This window comes from Stylophora pistillata, chromosome 13 (genome assembly GCF_964205215.1).
Source record: "Stylophora pistillata chromosome 13, jaStyPist1.2, whole genome shotgun sequence".
Taxonomy (NCBI): domain Eukaryota; kingdom Metazoa; phylum Cnidaria; class Anthozoa; order Scleractinia; family Pocilloporidae; genus Stylophora; species Stylophora pistillata.
The window spans coordinates 14,424,675-14,443,914 of record NC_142531.1 but is presented as its reverse complement, the minus strand read 5'-3'; the positions used below and the strand labels follow the sequence as shown (position 1 = coordinate 14,443,914).

Sequence of the window (19,240 nt, the reverse complement as noted above, 5' to 3'; positions counted from 1 at the left end):
GGCGAAAGCTCAAATATAAGACAAGATATGGCCGATCCTTCGGGAACGAGTGACGGTGAGTTTCCTTGTTAATAGACATATTTTAGTCTTAGAAATGTAACGTTGTTCGATACAGAAAACGGTTTTTAGTGTTAGGAATTAGATTTGCTTGAATCCAGAACATTATGATCTCTATTTCTGATTTTGCGTGTTGAATTCTTTTAAGTTCGTTGAACACAACTAGTGTTCACATTCTCGCTCGCTTTCATTTTTGCCGTAAGTGAGTGGCTAAATTCTCACCGTGGTATTTCGTTATCATAATCTTTTCTCCAACCAATTGCGAACACAAAACTGAGAACAACATTTTGTTCTGTTTTAGAACCTGTCAAGAAGAAAAAACGAGGTTCTGCGTTGCATTGTTGTGTTCCACAATGTAACAATGACTCCCGTTACAACAGCTCGTTGTCTTTTCATCGTTTTCCTAAGAAAGACGATCAACTCAGAGCAAACTGGATCGTAAAAATTAGACGAGACATTGGTGACAACTTTAAGGTAGGTGCTAACTACAACCCCCTCAATAGTAGTACTTGTGAAATTTCACTCAATGTACTGTCATTCAATTTGCGTGGTTATCTACGTGTTACTTATAATTATGTTTCTCTTGGATTGCATGCAATTTTTTAGCTTTAATATCTTATTTTTTTCTAGCTCACTGAAGGCACCAGGGTTTGCTCTGCACATTTTGCAGAGGAAGATTTTCTGCCCCCTGACCGGGCTGGTCGACGGAATTTGAAAAAAGATTCTGTCCCGTCTGTCTTCAATTGGTCAGCTAGAACGACCCAAAGAAGAAAGATTGTAAGACATGTTGAAAGGTAATAATATCAATTGCAGACAGAACGCATTGACATATGGGTATAGTAATAACAGTAATAGTTATGATAATAATAATAATAATAAGGATAAAAATAATAATAATAATGATAATAATGCTAATAAAAATGACAAAAATTTAGTAGTAATAATAATAGAAGAAAATCTCTACAAAAGCCTCATTTTGCTTGTGTTTGTAGCCAATGACTCACTCTGAAGAGAATGACCCTCTGTGGCTCCACTTTCCTTTAGACCCTTTGTATCAACAGCCCCTGATTTCTTTCTCTGTATGTCTACATCATTTATATGTTTATTAAACTTCTTCCCTTTAGTGAGACACAAACAGACGAGAGTGATGTAGAGCCTGAGCCACCTAAAGCACCATCCCAACTAGAGCTAGATTATCAGGCTGCAAGGAGTGAGATTCAGAGCCTAATGGAGCAGCTGAAAATAACTCAGTTAGAAGTGCAAAAAAAGGAGGCCGAGATGAGAGTACTCAAGGAGGCTGCTGCTGCCACAAAGGAGTCATCAGAGGCAAAAATTCAAGAATTAGAGGCAAATCTTAAGATTAGTCGATTTGGCCTGGAAAGGTTCTCTAAAGATAATGCTCTTGTGAGATTTTACACAGGTTTTCCAACTTATGATCACTTTAAGCTATTTTTTGAACTTGTTAAACCAACTGCAGAAACAATGGTTTATGTGTATGCTTCAGGAATAGGTGCAAACAGGCCAGGAGTACGCAAGATGCAACTGATAGATGAGCTTTTTTTATTTTGTGTTCGATTGAAGCTTGGTTTATTTGACCTGGACTTGGCCCAGCGTTTTAGTTTGCATGTTTCTAGTGTGAGTAGAAAAATAACAACTTGGGCCAATTTTTTGTACTTCTTTCTTGGCAATCAGCCAATATGGCCAACTAGAGAGTGCATTAATGAACTTATGCCAGATAGCTTCAAAGAGCTGTATCCATCGACACGTGTCATCATTGACTGCACTGAAATTTATGTCCAAACCCCTTCTTCATTGCTATTACAGTCTCAGTTGTATTCATCGTACAAGTCTAGCACTACTTTAAAAGGTTTAATTGGGATTGCTCCTCATGGGGCTATCACATTTGTTTCTAGCCTGTACACTGGTTCGATATCAGACAAAGAAATAACTCGTTGTTCTGGCATTTTGGATCTTCTGGAGGCACATGACAGTGTCATGGCAGATAAGGGATTTGATATTGAAGATCTTTTAAGCAGTAAACAAGTTTCTTTGAATTTGCCACCCTTTCTTCAGAATCAAACTCAATTTTCAGCCCAGGATGTTTTGGAAACAAAAACTATTGCAAAAGTAAGAATCCATGTGGAACGTGCAATAAGAAGGATAAAGGAATTTCATATATTTGACTCTGACATCTCATTGTCTATACTGGGATCTGTCAATCAACTGTATACAGTTGCCTGTTTGTTGACTAACTTTCAAGGTGCACTGATCAAAGACACAGATGACAGTGATACCACTAACAACTAAATGTTCAGTATATAATAAATTCAATCATAGCCAGGAATCATTAAATAAAGAATTTGTACATATTAGGTTGCACTGACTGTGTACTCACATTGTGTGAACTTTATAACAAGGAAATTCATAGCAATAAATACAACTGTTATTGTAATGGTTACTGTGAACTTCACAGGAAATAGGTAAAGAAAAAATAATCAACTCTGTCTTTTGCAGTTTGAAAAAAGATGGGATCAAACATAATTCTTTCACAGAAAAAGGTAGTGTCGTTGATGTAACTGAAAAAATCACACCACTCAAGGCCAGTTAATGCCAACTGACATTGGACCTGATAATGATAGTCATGATTTCTTTTAAGCTTGAGGACATTGGAATCGTTGTCCTTTGTAAGATAGGCCACATTCTCAAAGTCAGTTGCACCTTCTTTAACAACCTTTATCTCCAAAAGGCCAAAAGGTGAAAGGCCTTGCTCTTCAACACCCAAATCAAACACTTTGCGGTCAGGGGTGCATCCCAACCATGGACATTTTGGATTTATCACCAGCCCTGATGGGAAGAGATTCACTTGGTTTTGCTTGGCTTTGCTGGCATAAATAAATGCAGCCTGGGGTTCCAAATCTAAGCCTCTCCGCATAGGTGCTGTAACCACATGTCTTGATGGGTTAATTTGCCTAACTAGGTTGTCGAAGTTGCTTTTTCTTTTGGCAACTTGTCCAAATTTACTAGCTGTGATCCTTTTGTTCCTTAACATTGTCCAAAGACCACTCTGACTTTGTGCCCTTGTTTTTTCCTCCACTTCAATGGCAGTTTGCCTGGAGAGACTCAACACACCCAATGAAGTAAGCTTGTCTTGCTGGAGACACATAGACACATCATTTTCAAATCGTATCTCAGCACTTGGAAGAGGCAACTCTGGGAAAGAGGTACAGGAGTAGTTGTTTATCAAGTACTCCTCAGATAGCTTATGTTGATAGGATATTACACTTCCCTTCACAGCATGACCAAATTTGGTAGATACCAGTTGTAAAGGAGCATTAACTCTAGGAGCTATTGTTGCTATGAGTGGTTTTGGCTCAACACTGTTGTAGTGGCTCTCATCAAGTACTCTGTATTGCCTGGCTGGTGAATACAGAGTGTTTTTTATATATCGGTCATAGTTAGCCCCAGGCCGTGGTTTCTTGACCAAGACACTTTGGACTTCTTGATTTCCAATTTTGCATTCTCTTGGAATGCTCCACCTCTCTTTCATGCTCGTACATGTTAAGTCGTCTGGAAGAGAAGAAAAGCCCAGTTGCTTGCAATGTGCCAAATAATACAGGAGGCCAACAACATGATTGCAATAGCCCCCAAGGCCTGCCACACAAGAGCACTTTCCAGAAATGGCTTTTGAGTCAACTACAACAATTACGTAGAGTTGATGAGGGAGTTCACTCTTTCTCATTGACCGATGGCACTTGGCAGTAATGTTGGCAGAACCCTGCTCGTAAGATACTGTAAAGAGAGGAAAAAACACATCTCAGGTCGATAGTATGAATTAAAAAGACATCAACAACTAGACAACTTTCAAAGAGGAACGTGTGTGTGTATTCACAATTTATATTCTTACTACATGAAAACTCACCTTTCACATCGTGTAAATATCCAGGTTCAGCGAAAAACTTATAGCCTTTGATTGTGTGCCTGCAGCCAGATTCTTTCTGGGCATACGCTTCAACCTCAGAAAATGTAAGGTCAGGAAATGCTGACAGGTTGGCAGAGACAGCTAGAGGAAAGAAATAGAGTGGTACATAGAGATATCACCTCCAATTCAATGTGAACCTTCTAGAATAAAGAATGGCGTAAAACTTCGTTTTGTATCGTTAACACAAGATAAAACGAACAATTTATTATCATGAGTCAGTAATATCCAAGACTAATATAGCGAGCGAGAATGTAAACAACACTAGTCGTGTTCACGGAAAATCGGAAATGTAGATCATAATCTTCTGGATTCAAGCAAATATAATTCTTAACACTGATGATGATTTTCTGTATCGAACGATGTTAGGTTATAAGATTGAAGTACGACTGTAAACAAAGAAACTCACCGTCACTCGGCCCTAAAGAAGCGGCCATGTCTTGTCGTATATTAGGGCTTCCGCAGAGCTTTTTCTCCAAGAGCGAAGGTAATCAGGCGGAATTCAAGCACAATCAAACAAAAGTCACGATAAAATTCGTTTTGCGTCCTTAAACAACAAGCGTTTGGGATGTTTTCAACCAAACAGTCAAAGTTCGCTTCGCTTGAGTTGATCAATTCTTGTACAGTACAATGAGCGGGACGCTGGTTTGCTTGCTCACCAGCAATGCGTTGCTATGTGGTATCCAAGCACGTGATTAAGTCCTGCAAAGAGCCTATTGCCTGACAACACAGCGGTTTTCCCGATAAACTCGCGCTAAAATCAGTCACTCACGATATAATTTTTTAACAGATATATTTTTCTCTCACAACGTGCCGAGTTTTTTTTCAACACAGGTGGTGTATTTTAGAACAAAGGATATACAATCGGTGAATGTTTCCTTTGATTGGTTACAGTTACTAATGATGACAGATTCGATGCCTATCCCTTTCCGGTGGACTAAACGACGAAATTTTAAACGCGTTAAAAAGGTTTGATTATGTAAACACACGATTTCGGACAAGCCCGCAATACGCACGGATATTTTGTGAAATGCTTAGTTACTTGGGTCATGAAATACGAGCAAGGAATTCATTACTCCAGTATTATTTAATGTTCGAATAATTTGGCTTCTAGTTTTTAAAATAAATCCCACGGGAGCGACAGACGAAATCAACTGAATTAAAAATATTGAAGAGTTCTTCATGACCACCAAAATATTTTGATGCGCTTTAAATTTCTCTCTCAAGCCAAAAAAAAAAGCCTGGAAAAAATCAAATTTTGGCACAGGCGGCCCAAGCGCTCTTTGAGAACTACACAAGGAACACAATTTGCATATCGATTTATAAGGATTTGTATGGGATTTTTTACAAGACAGCCATAGAGATAGTTAAAAGTAAAAATATTAAATAAAAATGGCTTACCTTATCCCATACGTGTGTTGCTTGCTCCTGGTGTCGTTATTTTACCGATTTCACTTGATTTAATGGTTTTTTTTTTTAATCCTGGTTTTCTCTTCTTGAAGAGAAGAAAAGGCCGAACACTTCTGTCCAGACAGCCTCCCGAACGAAGTTAAAAAATCCCGAGCTAAATTGTACCCACGGCCACAAATCCACCGCAGAATTCAAGGGCAAAAGTTGAAATTTCATTTCGATTCTCTAGCCACATAATCTCAGCCCTGCGATCGAAGCCAGGCGGCTGTTCGTGTCCTCAGTGAAACATTAGACGTTCTTGAGGTCACGAACGCCTACCGGAAGTCATTGGAGGAACTATGTACATACTGCGCATGTCATGACGTTCGCGTGGTCACGTCGCAGACGCCAGACCGCCACTTTTTAGGTTGAAGGTAGGACGCCCCAAAGATATGCTGTTATTTTGTTTATAGGAGATAAATTATTGACTCAAAACCATAAAAAGCTCTTCTGCTTTTCATTAAGTGATTAAAAAACGTTTTCGTAGCGCGTAAAGTGGTTTTTGCTTAATCGATAGATTAAACAGGATTCGACCATGGCAGACAATTTTCTCGCCAAGTCGAGGTGAGTTAAGTCATTTGATTTCATGTCCATTTGAATCATCAAATGCAGAACTAAGATTTCTTTAAACCGGGTTTAAGCTTATCACGAATTACTTTGAGCGATAATTTATAATTAAGACACTTAAGCGACATTTAGATACAATAACAAAGATAGATGATTGTCTTTCTGCATAGGTTGTATTTTGTAACTGCACATTGTATATCGTATGCATCTATGCTGGGTTTTGAGCAACCGACTACAAACATAAGAATAACAAATCTCGCTGTGGTTAACGAATTTAGAAAAAGAGAAATGGTCCTCTAGGCATCCAGATCATGCACTGAAAACTTCATGCTCGCTCGTTTGTTCGCATTGTTTACACAACTATGAAGTGGTAAATTTCAAGTCGCCTAATAAATTGACGAATTATTCATTCTGTCAAGAGAGTGGGGTAAAGAAACTTATTCCCTTGCTCATTAAGATCATATCTCTAGCATCTTTTAGCAAAGACATGTTAACACGGGTAGAGGTCCGCGTCTGAAAAACGTCGGTCTTACGCGGCTTCTCTGCCGTTCGTGTTGTCAAGAACGTCTGGTGCTTAAGCTCTCTATTAAAACGTTTGTAGACATCCTAGTCCTTTTAAACACGACACAACGACCGTTGCAATCGGCTTGGTACCCTCGTCATGTTGGCAAACCAAGACTCGCGGGGGTACTAGACCTCAACTTGTCAACAAAACTTCTTGTAAAACCCGGGGTCCCCTCAGGTTTAGTACACCCGCGAGTCTTGGTTTGCCAACATACGAGGTTACCAAGCCAATCTCAACGGTCTTTGTGTCGTGTTTAAAAAGGACTCGGATGTTTACAAACGTTTTAACGTTTCACTGAGGACACGAACAGCCACCTGGCGTCGATCGCAGCGCTGAGATTGTGTGGTTAGAGAATCGAAATGAGAGGTTAACCTTTGGCCTTGAATTCTGCGGTGGATTTGTGGCCGTGGATACATTTTAGCTCGGGATTTTTTATTTCGTTCGGGAGGCTGTCTGGACAGAAGTGTTCGGCCTTGTCTTCTCTTTAAGAAGAGAAAACCAGGATTAAAAAAAAAACGGTTAAATCAAGTGAAATAGGTAAAATAACGACACCAGGAGCAAGAAACACACGTATGGAATAAGGTAAGTCATTTTTATTTAATATTTTCACTTTTAACTATCTCTATGGGTATCTTGTAGAAAATCCCATACAAATCCTTATAAATCGATATGCAAATTGTGTTCCTTGTGTGGTTCTCAAAGAGAGCTTGGGCCGCCTGTGATTTTGGTCGCTCATTTTAGCCATAATGTTTTTCCATTTTCTTCTTATTTTTAGCCCTTTCCTACAGCGTTATAATTTAAACTAATTGCGATTTTGAGACGGCAATACCACATTATATTGACGGCTAGTTGGGAGAAAATATATTCCGTATTGGGCGGAGTTGCGAACAATTAGTTTTGTATCGCGATCCATCATTGATAAGGATAAATAAAACTGTAAAATAATCGAAATATCAATTCTTTCTACCTGCGAAACGTATCCATGGTAACACTAATTTCGCAGGCACGCAAATAACTTTGTCGCAGGTAATTTGAAAGTCCCCGCAAGTTTATAGTCTTTGTTACCATAAAATGAGTTGATTGAAACCAAAAAGTGTTAAAAATTACACAGGATTGGAGTCCGAAGAGTCATTTGGTGATGAAATACCAAATTTTGATATTTGTGGGACTGTTTTTAAAGAGTTATTTAAGGACATCTATGTACTAGACGTCGACGCGAAAACCGAAACAGCCACCTCGAGTGGCCAGATTAACATTCATTTTCAAACTGGCAAGTGACTTTATTACAATGTTTATGACTGTAAAAGTCGAATTTTCAATGAATACTGTTGAACTTGAAGTTAAATATTTGTACAATCACAGACTTACCATGTTAAATATCCGTGGTTTCGGGTTTCTATGGTAATGGATCAAAGGAATTCCAAACATGCGTTAACAACCGTTAAAGCAAATTCAAACTTATATATCTAACACTCGATGGGTATTCCAAAGAATGTTTACAAAAACTATCTCGATTCTTATTGGTCGATCTTGGCTTACGACATCCGCCGGAAGTACAAAGTAGCGCCTTTGGGGCCCCGACAAGGAATACAATTTTTCACATTATTGTACCTCGAGTAGGGTGGCTGGGTCCGAAATTCGATAACCGAAACGCATGTTTGGAATTCCTTTGAGTACTCCTCATGTCCGGATCCCAAGAAGAGCTCCAAATCTACGACTTTGCGTTCCATTTTCTCGTAAACCGTTGAATGGAATGATTGAAAATCGAGTCACCGTAACAGCTGGATAATCCTTCTGTGGCTTGTTGAATTTCAGTGGGAAAATAGGACCCAGAAGGTAAAACATTTTTGTCTCGAGTACGAGGTGGTGTGCGATCTGGATGCCTAAGCTGCCTGCCTTGTCGTATTTCTTAACTATGGAGAGCGAGTCGAATTAACCGCCGAACTTTGAAAGCCCCAAATGAGCGATTTTGAGGCTTTCTGGCGGAAAAAAACACTCCCAAACAAGTAATGAACTATTAAGCTTTATTCGGAGCTGATTTTTTTTGAAGACTGACTACTAGGGACAGATTCTAGAGGCAATATATTTGAACTACATCTATAACGGCTATGTAAATGCCTCAGGACCCATTACCATAGAAACCCGAAATCACGGATATTTAAGGCCCTGTTTACAAGCAAGGAGAGTAACCCTTGTGCTAGGGTTACCCTAGCAGGCGGGTCAAAGATAGCCCGGGTTTACAAGCAAAATTTCACCGGTAGGGTTACCCTACCACCCGGGACAACTTAACTATGCTTGGTAACCGCACGCATTGTTATAAATGTTCAAAGGGTCTGGAAACAAGTAAAAAGTTGTCCCGGGTAGGCGAGTTATCCCCACCAGAGCGTTTACAAGGCAGCTAGGGTTACCCTAGCGCTAGGGTAACCCTAGCTGCCTTGTAAACACGTCGATGAAAAAAAGAAGAAATGTGGGAGCGTTAGGGTAACCCTCCTGCCAGGGTAACGCTAGCACTAGGGTTACCCTACCTGCTTGTAAACAGGGCCTAAGGTGGTAAGCCTGTGGTACAACCATTTGAATACGGCGGTAATTTGTTTGTGTACGTCAGCAACCCAATTTAGTGCAACGACGTCAATTTTAAAATTAGAACCAATCACAGGCCGCAAAACTGCCGGAGACGGCAATACCACGAAATTTTGACGGCTCGCACATAGCCAAAACTATAAGAAGATCGCGATACTGATGCGTATTTTGCTCGTCTCGTTGCAATGACATGGTAAAATAGCGTAATAGTGGACTGATGTAGCGGTTTGTCTTCAAGCTTTGTCTTCAAGCGGTTTGTCTTCAAGCTTCAAGCGGTTTGTCTTCAGCTAACGACTGCGTTTGGATACAAGAGAGTTTACAATGTGCCGAATGTTGAGAAAACCTTTATGACTCCAGAATGTATATTGCATATTCACGTTTCTTTAGATGCTTAAATAACTTTTTTTTAAGACTTTTGATATTGATATGTGACGTAATCACCATATCATTTTTAATGAGTCAGAAACGACAATATAACGCTAAATATTACTATTTTTGTTCTTTGTGTTGTATCGCTATTGTTTTTCTCTTGCCGAGCTGGCAGTTTGTGGAAGGGAACCTGTTGATGGAATTAACCCTTTCACCCCCACGATCTCCTGTGTAATTCTCCTTACTGTCTGCCATACAATTATGATGTTGGTTAAGAGAATTTGGTATTGGATAGACTAATAATCCCCCAATTAATATTTTTCTTCATTCTCATCACTTGTCTGCTTGATATTGTATTGATAATGTAAGGAGAAATCTTTCTTGGTCACTTATGGTAGTTGAAGGGTTACGACGGTGCTTTCATAAAAACATCGTCAACTTTTAGAGCTTAAAAAAGGATAAACGTTTAACCCAAGATTTTTCCCTGCCCCCACCTTGACACAGCTGAAACGAAAAAGAAGAAGAATAAAGTTTCCTTTCAGAACAAAATATATTTACTGTAAAATTATATGTGCTTGGCAGTACAACTTGCTGCAAAAAAGGACCTTCCCAGGTCTACACAATTTCATACCACTTTTTAAGTATATGTGTTCTATCAAAGGAAAGAGGCCTCAGTAATTTTTTTGTAGATTACCAGCGCTAATTTTGAAACGAAAACTGAACTTAGCGTTTTTGCAAATTTGCTTTCCTTAGCCTGAATAACTTTCGAGTGGCCTAGTTAAATATGAAAAGTCAATCCACATTGTAAACCCCTTTAGGTTGACCTTCTTTCCGAGAATAATAATAATTGGGACTTGTAACTTGCAGCGCGCACGAAGCGCAAGCAGCGTAGCTACATACCTTGGAGACATTGGTAACCTATCCGGCTAAGAATGCTCCATGAGTGCATTTCAAGCAATGATGAACAACCTGACAGTGACAGTATGGAATACTCTATTCATTCATCCAATCGTTCGGCGGGCGGGGTTGTGGTACAGCGAAAATACCCATAACGTTTCTTTAGGAATTTCCTGCATCAGTCCCTCTGGGCCCTGCTACTCAATTATTCGTATTCCTATTGCTCACAGCCCTTTCGCTATCTCCATATTTCAAATAAGTATGAACATTTTTCACTACCTTCCCAGACGATAGAATTTCAATGTAATTCCCAACCAAACACGAACCATGATTTCGTACTGTCCGGTAAAATTTTATTGAATTAATTAAGTTAGAGCCTTGCCCACAGAGGCTATCTGTCTCGGTAGTTTTTCAAATACTTTTGCTCACGCGCGGTTGGTCCAAACACGTCACGTGGCCGAAATTTCTATAGCTAAAAGTGGAAATATCCGGTAATATTCCCTGAGTGTAATTTCCAACTTTTTAACCCTAACAGCCAATGCGATAAGAGTCTTGGTCTAAAATATATATCATAATGAGAGAGCGTTTTGCTGTTGTTTTTAGAAGGGACATATTAAGGTGGCTCGTACTAGTTTCCTCGTGCGGGGAACAGAGAACTCTTGCGTCACATGCGAAAAAACGTGCGAAAGAAGCGCGAGATCAAAAGATGAAAATTCAAAACAAAGATGGCGGTGCGTGGTTTTTTTTCTACTTTTGTGAGAAGTTCACCTAAGAACGTGTATTTGATGTGTTGAGCGGCCACTGTGAATGCAGGATATAGAAACTAAGATAAAGAAGACGATTTTCGGAGAAGTAAAGGTTGCTTTTTTTCACATCTAAAAGAAATATTCAACCGATATGAAACCTTGCGATGGCGTAAAAAGAAGAACTCGAGTGAAGGATAATCTACCTGAGGTGGAAGAAGACTTTGAAACTTAAAAGGAAAATAATATGATGTAGCCAGAAGTCGTGTGTAGGATTTTTAAGATAAGCCCGGGAGGCTGTCTTTGACAGCTGTTTAAAGTGCCCCTGAGACGAAAATTGACCATTTTATGTTAGCCTAAATTGTTTATACAACGTTGAATTGGGTCAAGTTAAGACTCTTTTTGCCATTAAAAACTCAAAACAAACCTTCGATGACCAATTTTTTCCGCTTCAAAGTCGTCCAAAATCGTCCGCCATTGCTGAAAACATGTTCCAGCCGAGCCCGCAAAAACGTCATCATGACGTCAAAGGCTCAACAAACTTATGCTTTAAAAATGGAAACTTATGCTTTGCTTTGTCACAACTCTCTTTGTTCGCTGCACGGAGAATCGCATTACTTTTTTGAGAACTGTTTCGTTGTCAGTCGGGAAATGTCAACTTTTTCAGACGATGAATTGTCCCAGAAATCATCTGAAGCTTCTGTGGATAGTTTTGCGCCGACAAACGATTAATTTTTGCCATGCGAATAAAGATAAACACACAGAACGGCACGGACTCCCCATGTGGCTTTTGCGGTCGCATCGCTTTATCGCCTTCGAACTGTATTTTTGCCTTGATTTTCCTTTTTTTGTAAGAAATGATCGGGTGATTAGTAAAAATAGTTTTCGGAAATGGCTAATTGTGTATCCGAAGGCGGATATTCGGAGTTTGTGAAAGCCATTTCAAAGCCGTCAATGTGTTTTCCCCGATGCATTTGGTCAATGATCTCATTAACCCTTTCCTAAGTGTTTTTTACTATCGGTGCTTTGAGAGGTTTGAAGTGAACTCTGTTGTTGAGTTCCATTTTGGCCTCTTTTGTTTTTTCTATCTTATTCATGGTGACTATTGTTGTGTTGCTTCGGTGAGGTTTAAAGCGGAATTTGTTTCAACTCTTTTAGAGCCGTGACCTCATTGCGTTACAAAGTATTTTTTGGCTTAGATGCAGTCTGCAAGTAGCGTTATGACAATTTTCCAAGTAGCTCTGAAGGGCGATAGAAGACTGAACCGGTGGCATTCAGTTTGATAGGAAACAGAAGTGGTACTTTGTTTTGTCCGTGAAAGGTGTAACGGAGGCGCATTCGTCTTGCGAATAAATCTCGCAAAAGTTGGCCTGATTTTAATTTGTTTGTCACGGGCGTTGGGATGAATTTGAGACCCTTTGATAGCACGCTGACTTGGCTGTCAGATGGTTGCTAGTTTGACAGGTTTTTAAAGAAATTTTCATTTTCTCGGTTTTTTGGCTGCAAGCCTACATTTTAAAGTGTTTTTACGCTCTGTGTCTTAAGCTGTTTGTTCTGCTTTCGCTGATATTAAAGCCAGCTTTTTTTATAATCAGCACACAATTATATTTTTTATTTCTTTTGTATAAAAGTGAGCTCTTTGAGGTCAGAAATCTCAATCCTCAATTCGGCTATTTTATCATTCTTATTTACAATGTTCACCGAGTACTTTCCTCTGTGTAAGATATTCTGCCAGAGAGTTGTTAAAGGTGGATATTGATCAGCTCATCATATGTAAAGATGTCAATCCGTGGAGGTTCGTAGACTTCGCTTTCCGGCGTCGAGATCGCACTGAGGACGGTTTTTCTTGTCCTTTCTCTTCTTGAACGGTAGGCACTGAACCCGACAGTATGGGGGCCCGTTCTGGTAAAAATAATATTAATTATTTTGACTAATACAGAATTAATAAAACTCTTTCTTCTATTATTTTTGTGGTGTCTTATAAATAATTATATCCACTCTTCGAATTATTTTTACATATTTTACATACATACATCTTATTTTTTACTTGTTTTAAGTCTAGAATTAATTTTACCTGTCTCATTTTTTTCATTCCTTTCTTCAATTATTTTTCCTATATGCACGAATTTCTCAGCAAATCCCATATCTCATTGCAGGATGAGTGGAATCCCATAACCCCTGAGAATAATTTCCAGGTGGCGGCCAGGAACGTAGTTTTTCGAGAGAGAAATGAGCGAGAGAGGTTTTCGTAATTTTCTGCAAAATTTGAAGGCAGTGTTTCGGCTTTTACTGACTCCTGGGAATGGAAATTTAACAACCGATGCTTTAGTCGAAGAAGACATCATCTGCTAGATGCCAGAGGGACTTTGTTTTTGTTAATAGTTGACTTGGAAAGAGGTGAACCCAGCCCAACAGGTTTACCGGGAAGTACTTTACAAGCACACCTTCAGAAGTTAAACGAGTTTGTGGCTCAAATGATTAACATGTTGCCAGCCGAGATAGAGAGTAGATTGCAGGCTGAAAATTCTGATCAGGGCACTGCTTATTCCACATCTGTGACAACAACGCAGTTTTGGACCTGGACGGAGACGTTTTGACATCTCTAGGGACCAGCTCGAACACTTGCGCTCACTATTTTTATCTTGGAAACAAATAGCAAATATGCTGCAGGTGAGTGTTTCTGCCATCCGGCGAAGGCGCAGGGAGTTTGGGCTTAGTGATGAATTTGAACGTTATTCAGACATAACAGATGATGAAATAGATCAGATTTATGCAACTTGGTAACTCACGTGAAGGCCCCCTCGCCCCTAATATGGGAAGGAGGAGGTTTATTGGTGCATTGAGAAGCCGTGGTTTACGAATCGAATTCAAAGATGGATAGTTAGTGAGTGCTTACGACGCGTTGATCCCATTGGCACTGCTTTGCGATGGAGAATGACAATTCATGGCAGAAAATATTTCGTTCCAACACCTAACAGCCTTTGGCATATAGACTCTGGGCACAAATTTATACGATACAAACTGATCACTCATGTTTGCATTGATGGCAAGACCACATTGTTAGTTTATGTTTCATGCTGCAACAACAAGGCTGATACAGTGCTCTCTTTGTTCCAAAATTGGGTGGAACAGTGGGGACTACCTTCACGTGTTCGCTGTGACTATGGAATGGAAAACTTTTATGTTGGCCAATACATGATTGAACACCGTGGAGAAGGCAGAGGAAGCAACAGTCAAAATAGGTCAAGCATCTATGTTATAGGTAAACTTATTCTGGAAAAATTCCTTTAATCACTCCTTTCAATAGATCCACTGCTCAAATGGAAGTTGAAAATGCAAACCATTACTTGTTTCAAAAGGCAAATGTTGATTGGATCTCAGTGAACCCCATGTGACAATATGTGGGGATTTTGTGAGATTTTTCCCAGTAACACCAAAAGTGAGGCCTTGTCTGTAAAACGGTTTGTCGAAACAGTTAAATGCTGATGAAACAGTCATCAAAAAAAGAAATCATCTGCATAATGAGACAGCACTGGTAGTTATTGTCTCAATAACAGAAGTGCCATTTTTACTCTATTTGCTGACTTTCCAATGAATTTCTTTACATCAGTCAGCTGTGAAATTATATGATTATAAACATTTCCATGCTTTGGTAAAAGTGATGAAACAACAAGAGCATTAGTGTTAAACAAGGTAATATTGACGAATTTGTATTTCTGAAAATATCCATATACAACTTCCCCCAAGTTGGTGGATAATTTGACCTTCAACCTCTGGAAAATCTTGAACCTACAGTTGGAAATCTGCGATGAAGTTCATCGATGGCGTTTTCTGAACGCGAACTGCACCTGTTACTTCGAGCTGGAACAGGAGCAGGGTTTGTTTTTCCCACTACATTTGAAAGTTGAGTTATAGTTTCTATTGCACTTTCTGCAACTCTGATAATTTCATCCTTCTGAGAATCGCTCCACGTGCACCAGCCGCTATATTGTATGAGGGTGAGCAATGGCGTATGGGATTCCCCTCAGCCCGCAATGAGATATGGGATTTGCTGAGAAATTCGTGCATATAGGAAGAAATAATTGAAGAAAGGTATGAAATAAAATGAGACAGGTAAACTTAATTCCAGACTTAAAAGAAGTTAAAAAATAAGATGTTAAATATGTAAAAATAATTCGAAGAGTGGATATAATTATTTATAAGACACCAGAAAAATAACTGAACAAAAAGTTTTATTAATTCTGTATTAATCAAAATAATTAATATAATTTTGACCAGAACGGGCCCCCATACGGCAGAATTCTTCGCCTAGACCCTTCAAAGTACACAGATCTCTCGAAACAGTCCTCCGAGAAGTGTTCGGAGTAGATCACAAATAGTTCTGTAGGACTGAATTTTACTCGGCGAGGTCGTACAAATCGTATCCGTTTTTCCCGCTCTGATCTATTTGCGAGGCTCCGATGCAGAGAAATACCTGCAGCATGATCTGCACGATTACTTCAGCTTTCAATTACGAATCGATGCCCAGTCATTTTTGTTTAGTTCTTGTAAGAATAGAGTAAAGCACTCTGTTATGTTTGCTTGACATTTTGCCATGTGAGATTTTCGCGTTGAGCATTTGACGTCACTTCCTCTGAGTCCTGCGATCAACTTCCGGAACATTATCAAATAATGGCGGACGCGAAATCGGGAATTTAACGGCCCGAAAAAAGATATTTCTGGTGCTCGGTCTAAACTGAAATTTGGCAGAGTAGGTGAAGGAGACACACTGAACACGTAAATGGAAAAAAATTATGTACGAAAATTTTGATCTCAGGGGCACTTTAAAGATTTTCTTAGCAGTAAACGATTGTAAACATCAGATTGTAGGCGCTCGCGCGAGCACATGCAATTGTCAGCGATAGCTATAAAAGATCATGAGCAAATTTCGATCTTATAGAGTCCAGATTTTTAAATGCGCGAGAACGCGCGTGGAAATTGCTAAACTCACGAAAGCTATTGCATGAAAACAAGTCCGGTGACCCCCTTTTTTTATTGTTTTAATATGATAATAACGTCGAAAGGAATCATCAGAAAAAAAAACTAGAAATTCTGAAACTAGAAACTCTGAAATTCCGCTCCGTAGAACTTTTTAAAAATCTTTGTGCATTTTCCTTTTCAAGTGCAAAAAGCAATCACTGTAAAAAAATCATAGGGTCACCGGGTTAGTTTTCGAATTATTTAAGCCACAAGCTCAATAATGCGTCTGAATAAGCCTCTGAAAGCGTTGCCATGGAAACTACTAGTGACGAAATGACACCTATTTTTGGATAACCAATAATTATATAACTGAACCCCGTAAAAGTGTTCAACTGGCCTTGGTCAGTGTTTCTGTTGTATTCTTTCAAAGTTACAAACCATCAAAAAGATGAAAACCGGAACCAGCCACCTTAATTGTCATACTGACAGTCAGATAGTCAGCGTTCTATCACGGAGATAAACTTTTATTGACTTACTTACGTTATAAACTTGCTTACAAAGGCTACCTGAAAAATCACTCTCAGTGAAACCACCTTGTGGTATAATTTGTTTATTTTCGTGGACCCGTAAAGCAAGGGCAATTTGTAGTATTTTGAAAATATTACGAGTGCTTATTTATTCCAAATTTTTACCAAAAAAATTCATGTTACTTCTAATTAATGTACATATGATCAAATCTTTGTGAAAGCTTTTGACTATAATGCAGAAGCAAAGAGGGCGGAGCCTACGTAAGCCGAAAAGGGACAATCCAAAAATATTTTGCAAATCGGAGAAAATATTCAAAATCACTTTTGAAAAGTTTGTCAAATCGAGAAAACAATTTCAAATCCTAGTTTCACTCTTAGGTCCAAAATAACTTTCTTGAAAATCGGAGATAGCTTACATTCCTAGAATCTTTCCAAAAGCCAGAAAATTTTCGCCGCTCGAGAAAAATATAACACCTATTGAGATATTTCTGCTGAAATGATTGTGAGATGTTTGTTGCTTTCTTAGCGTCACGGCAAGAAATAGAAACATAATGTGCTAGTGGCTTTACAGAAATCACAAAAGGAGAGAACTCAACTGAGTATCGAGTGCGAATGTTAAAGTACGATTGTCAACTATGATACTCCGAAAAAACAATAAGTAGCCCCGGGAAACATTAGGTCAAAATTGGGCCAAGATTGGAATTCTATTGTTACACTCACTCACTCACTTATCTCGACAACATACGTGGCTTCGCCTTCTATAGGAGGCAGTAGCCACGAAAAATGGTATTAAAGAATAACTCTCTGTTCTGTAAAATACACTGGCTAAACTTCTGAATTAATTCTTCATATTTTCAAGCCCTACAAAAATATCCCAGCCACGATTTTCTCTTGATACAAATGTTATCGAAAGGTATTACAGTAAATGGTTTTGAACCCGCCCGGGGGTAACATGTGAAAGTGTAGTGCGATCGTCCGGGTGAGTGTAGCAAGTGTAGTGCGATCGTCCGGGTGAGTGTAGCCCTGAGAATAACTGTTGTCGGCGGTGGTGACTGACGTTTCGACAAACTGCGCGGAAGTCATCGTTAGAGTCAAAAGGTATGTAAATCTGAGACATGAGCCTGTTGAACGAAATTCGATAGACGTCCACAAATGTACTTACAAAATACAGCTGTTATTTGATATTAATGTGCTCTAAGAGAAAAACATGTTATCTAATAAAAAAAATAACCCATTTCCTAGTGAAATATATACAAAATTATATTAACTTTGAAACATTTTAACACTGTAGAGACATACACTTCTGGCTGTTATCACAGTGGGTTCATTTTCAAAAATCTCCACACCGACAGCTTCTCTTGTATCCTACAAACCACCTGAGGACATCAAATGTTGACAACACAAGGCAAACTGAGACCTACATTATAAGACAAAACAAATGAGTATTTTGAGCGGACAAGTGAATATTCCTATTACAACATTTAACCATTTAACGACCTCGTTAACATGCCAGAATTTAAGATGACAGGGCAAACAAACCAGCAATTTACGTCTGGACATTGCAGAATTTAGCGCACATGAATGAGATGTAGAACTTAACTCACTAACCTAAGTTAATCATTGCCGGTTGTTGACTCACTGTTGATGATGATCAGTGATGAAACTTTATTAAGGTGTCTAAAGAAACCTCCTATACCCCATTCACACCAGAAAACTTGTTTAGTTAAACCAGGTTTAACTGAATAAAAATCAGAAGTAGAGAACTGAAAAACTAAATTTTCCACAAGATTCAAGCAATTGCGAAATTGTATTTTCAATGTGCCACATTTGAAGTCAACCAAATATTGATTTGAGCAGCTTCTATAGAGCTGTTGTGTTAAACCCTGTTTAACAAAACAGCTTTAAAGCATGTTTAGGCTTTGGTGTGAATGGGGTATTAGCTTAGGTTAGAAACCTGTGCTAATTAGGGGACACAACATAAATAAATGTAAATTAAGGTAAAAATATTTAAATATAAGCGTAAGTATAAATGATATCAATATTTACAGTATGACAAATGTATCTATGAATTACAAAGATGACAGCACTTGCATCCATTACCATTAGTGTAACCAAATCTAATGTACGTATTTTGTTTTTGAAACATTTTAAGGTGGTAACTTCTCTCAAGTCTGGAGATAATTTTCCCCAGAGATTGGGCCCTAAATAGCGGAGGGAGTGCCTGCCATATGTTACCGTATTGTACCTGGCAGCGGAGAAATCAAACTGCCTTAGGTTATAGTTAGATCTATGCTTAATAAAAATGTCACTAATATAGGAGGGACATAGATTGTTCTTGGCGTTATACATTAAAACACAAATGTTTTGTAATCTCCTATTCTGCAAGCTTGGGAGTTCTGCTCTTTTTAGAAGTTCAGGGTAACTAGCATTGTTCCTAAAGACAGCACGCAGGCCCCTTTCTTGCATCCGCTCGATTTTACGAGAATCACTGGCTCGGCAAAAGTGCTACACAAGGTGGCAATATGTAAGGTGCGGCAATATTACTGTTTTA

At 38.9% G+C, this 19,240-nt stretch overlaps 2 protein-coding genes and 1 long non-coding RNA gene across 3 annotated transcripts in view; 2 read left to right on the top strand and 1 right to left on the bottom strand.

The window, feature by feature from the left end:
* LOC148717764 (uncharacterized) overlaps positions 1-2,426 on the top strand; it is a 2,512-nt gene extending 86 nt beyond the window's left edge. The window contains exons 1-4 of the mRNA XM_088742797.1: positions 1-55; positions 359-531; positions 688-851; positions 1,182-2,426. The exon at positions 1-55 is cut by the window's left edge and continues 86 nt beyond it. Coding sequence (XP_088598923.1) covers positions 28-55; positions 359-531; positions 688-851; positions 1,182-2,364 — 1,548 coding nt within the window. The 5' untranslated portion in view covers positions 1-27 and the 3' untranslated portion in view covers positions 2,365-2,426. The remainder of the gene's footprint in view (positions 56-358; positions 532-687; positions 852-1,181) is intronic.
* Positions 2,355-5,428, bottom strand: LOC148717763 (uncharacterized). The gene is made up of 3 exons (XM_088742798.1): positions 4,443-5,428; positions 3,977-4,117; positions 2,355-3,846 (listed from the first exon to the last, which is right to left on the bottom strand). Exons 1-3 carry the CDS (start codon positions 4,468-4,470, stop codon positions 2,525-2,527), a joined length of 1,491 nt encoding a protein of 496 aa, XP_088598924.1. The 5' UTR covers positions 4,471-5,428; the 3' UTR covers positions 2,355-2,524.
* Positions 5,429-5,647: 219 nt separating this feature from the next.
* Positions 5,648-19,008, top strand: LOC148717762 (uncharacterized). The gene is made up of 2 exons (XR_015994542.1): positions 5,648-7,196; positions 13,360-19,008. It is a non-coding gene; the product is annotated as an uncharacterized LOC148717762 (long non-coding RNA).
* Positions 19,009-19,240: the final 232 nt, after the last annotated feature.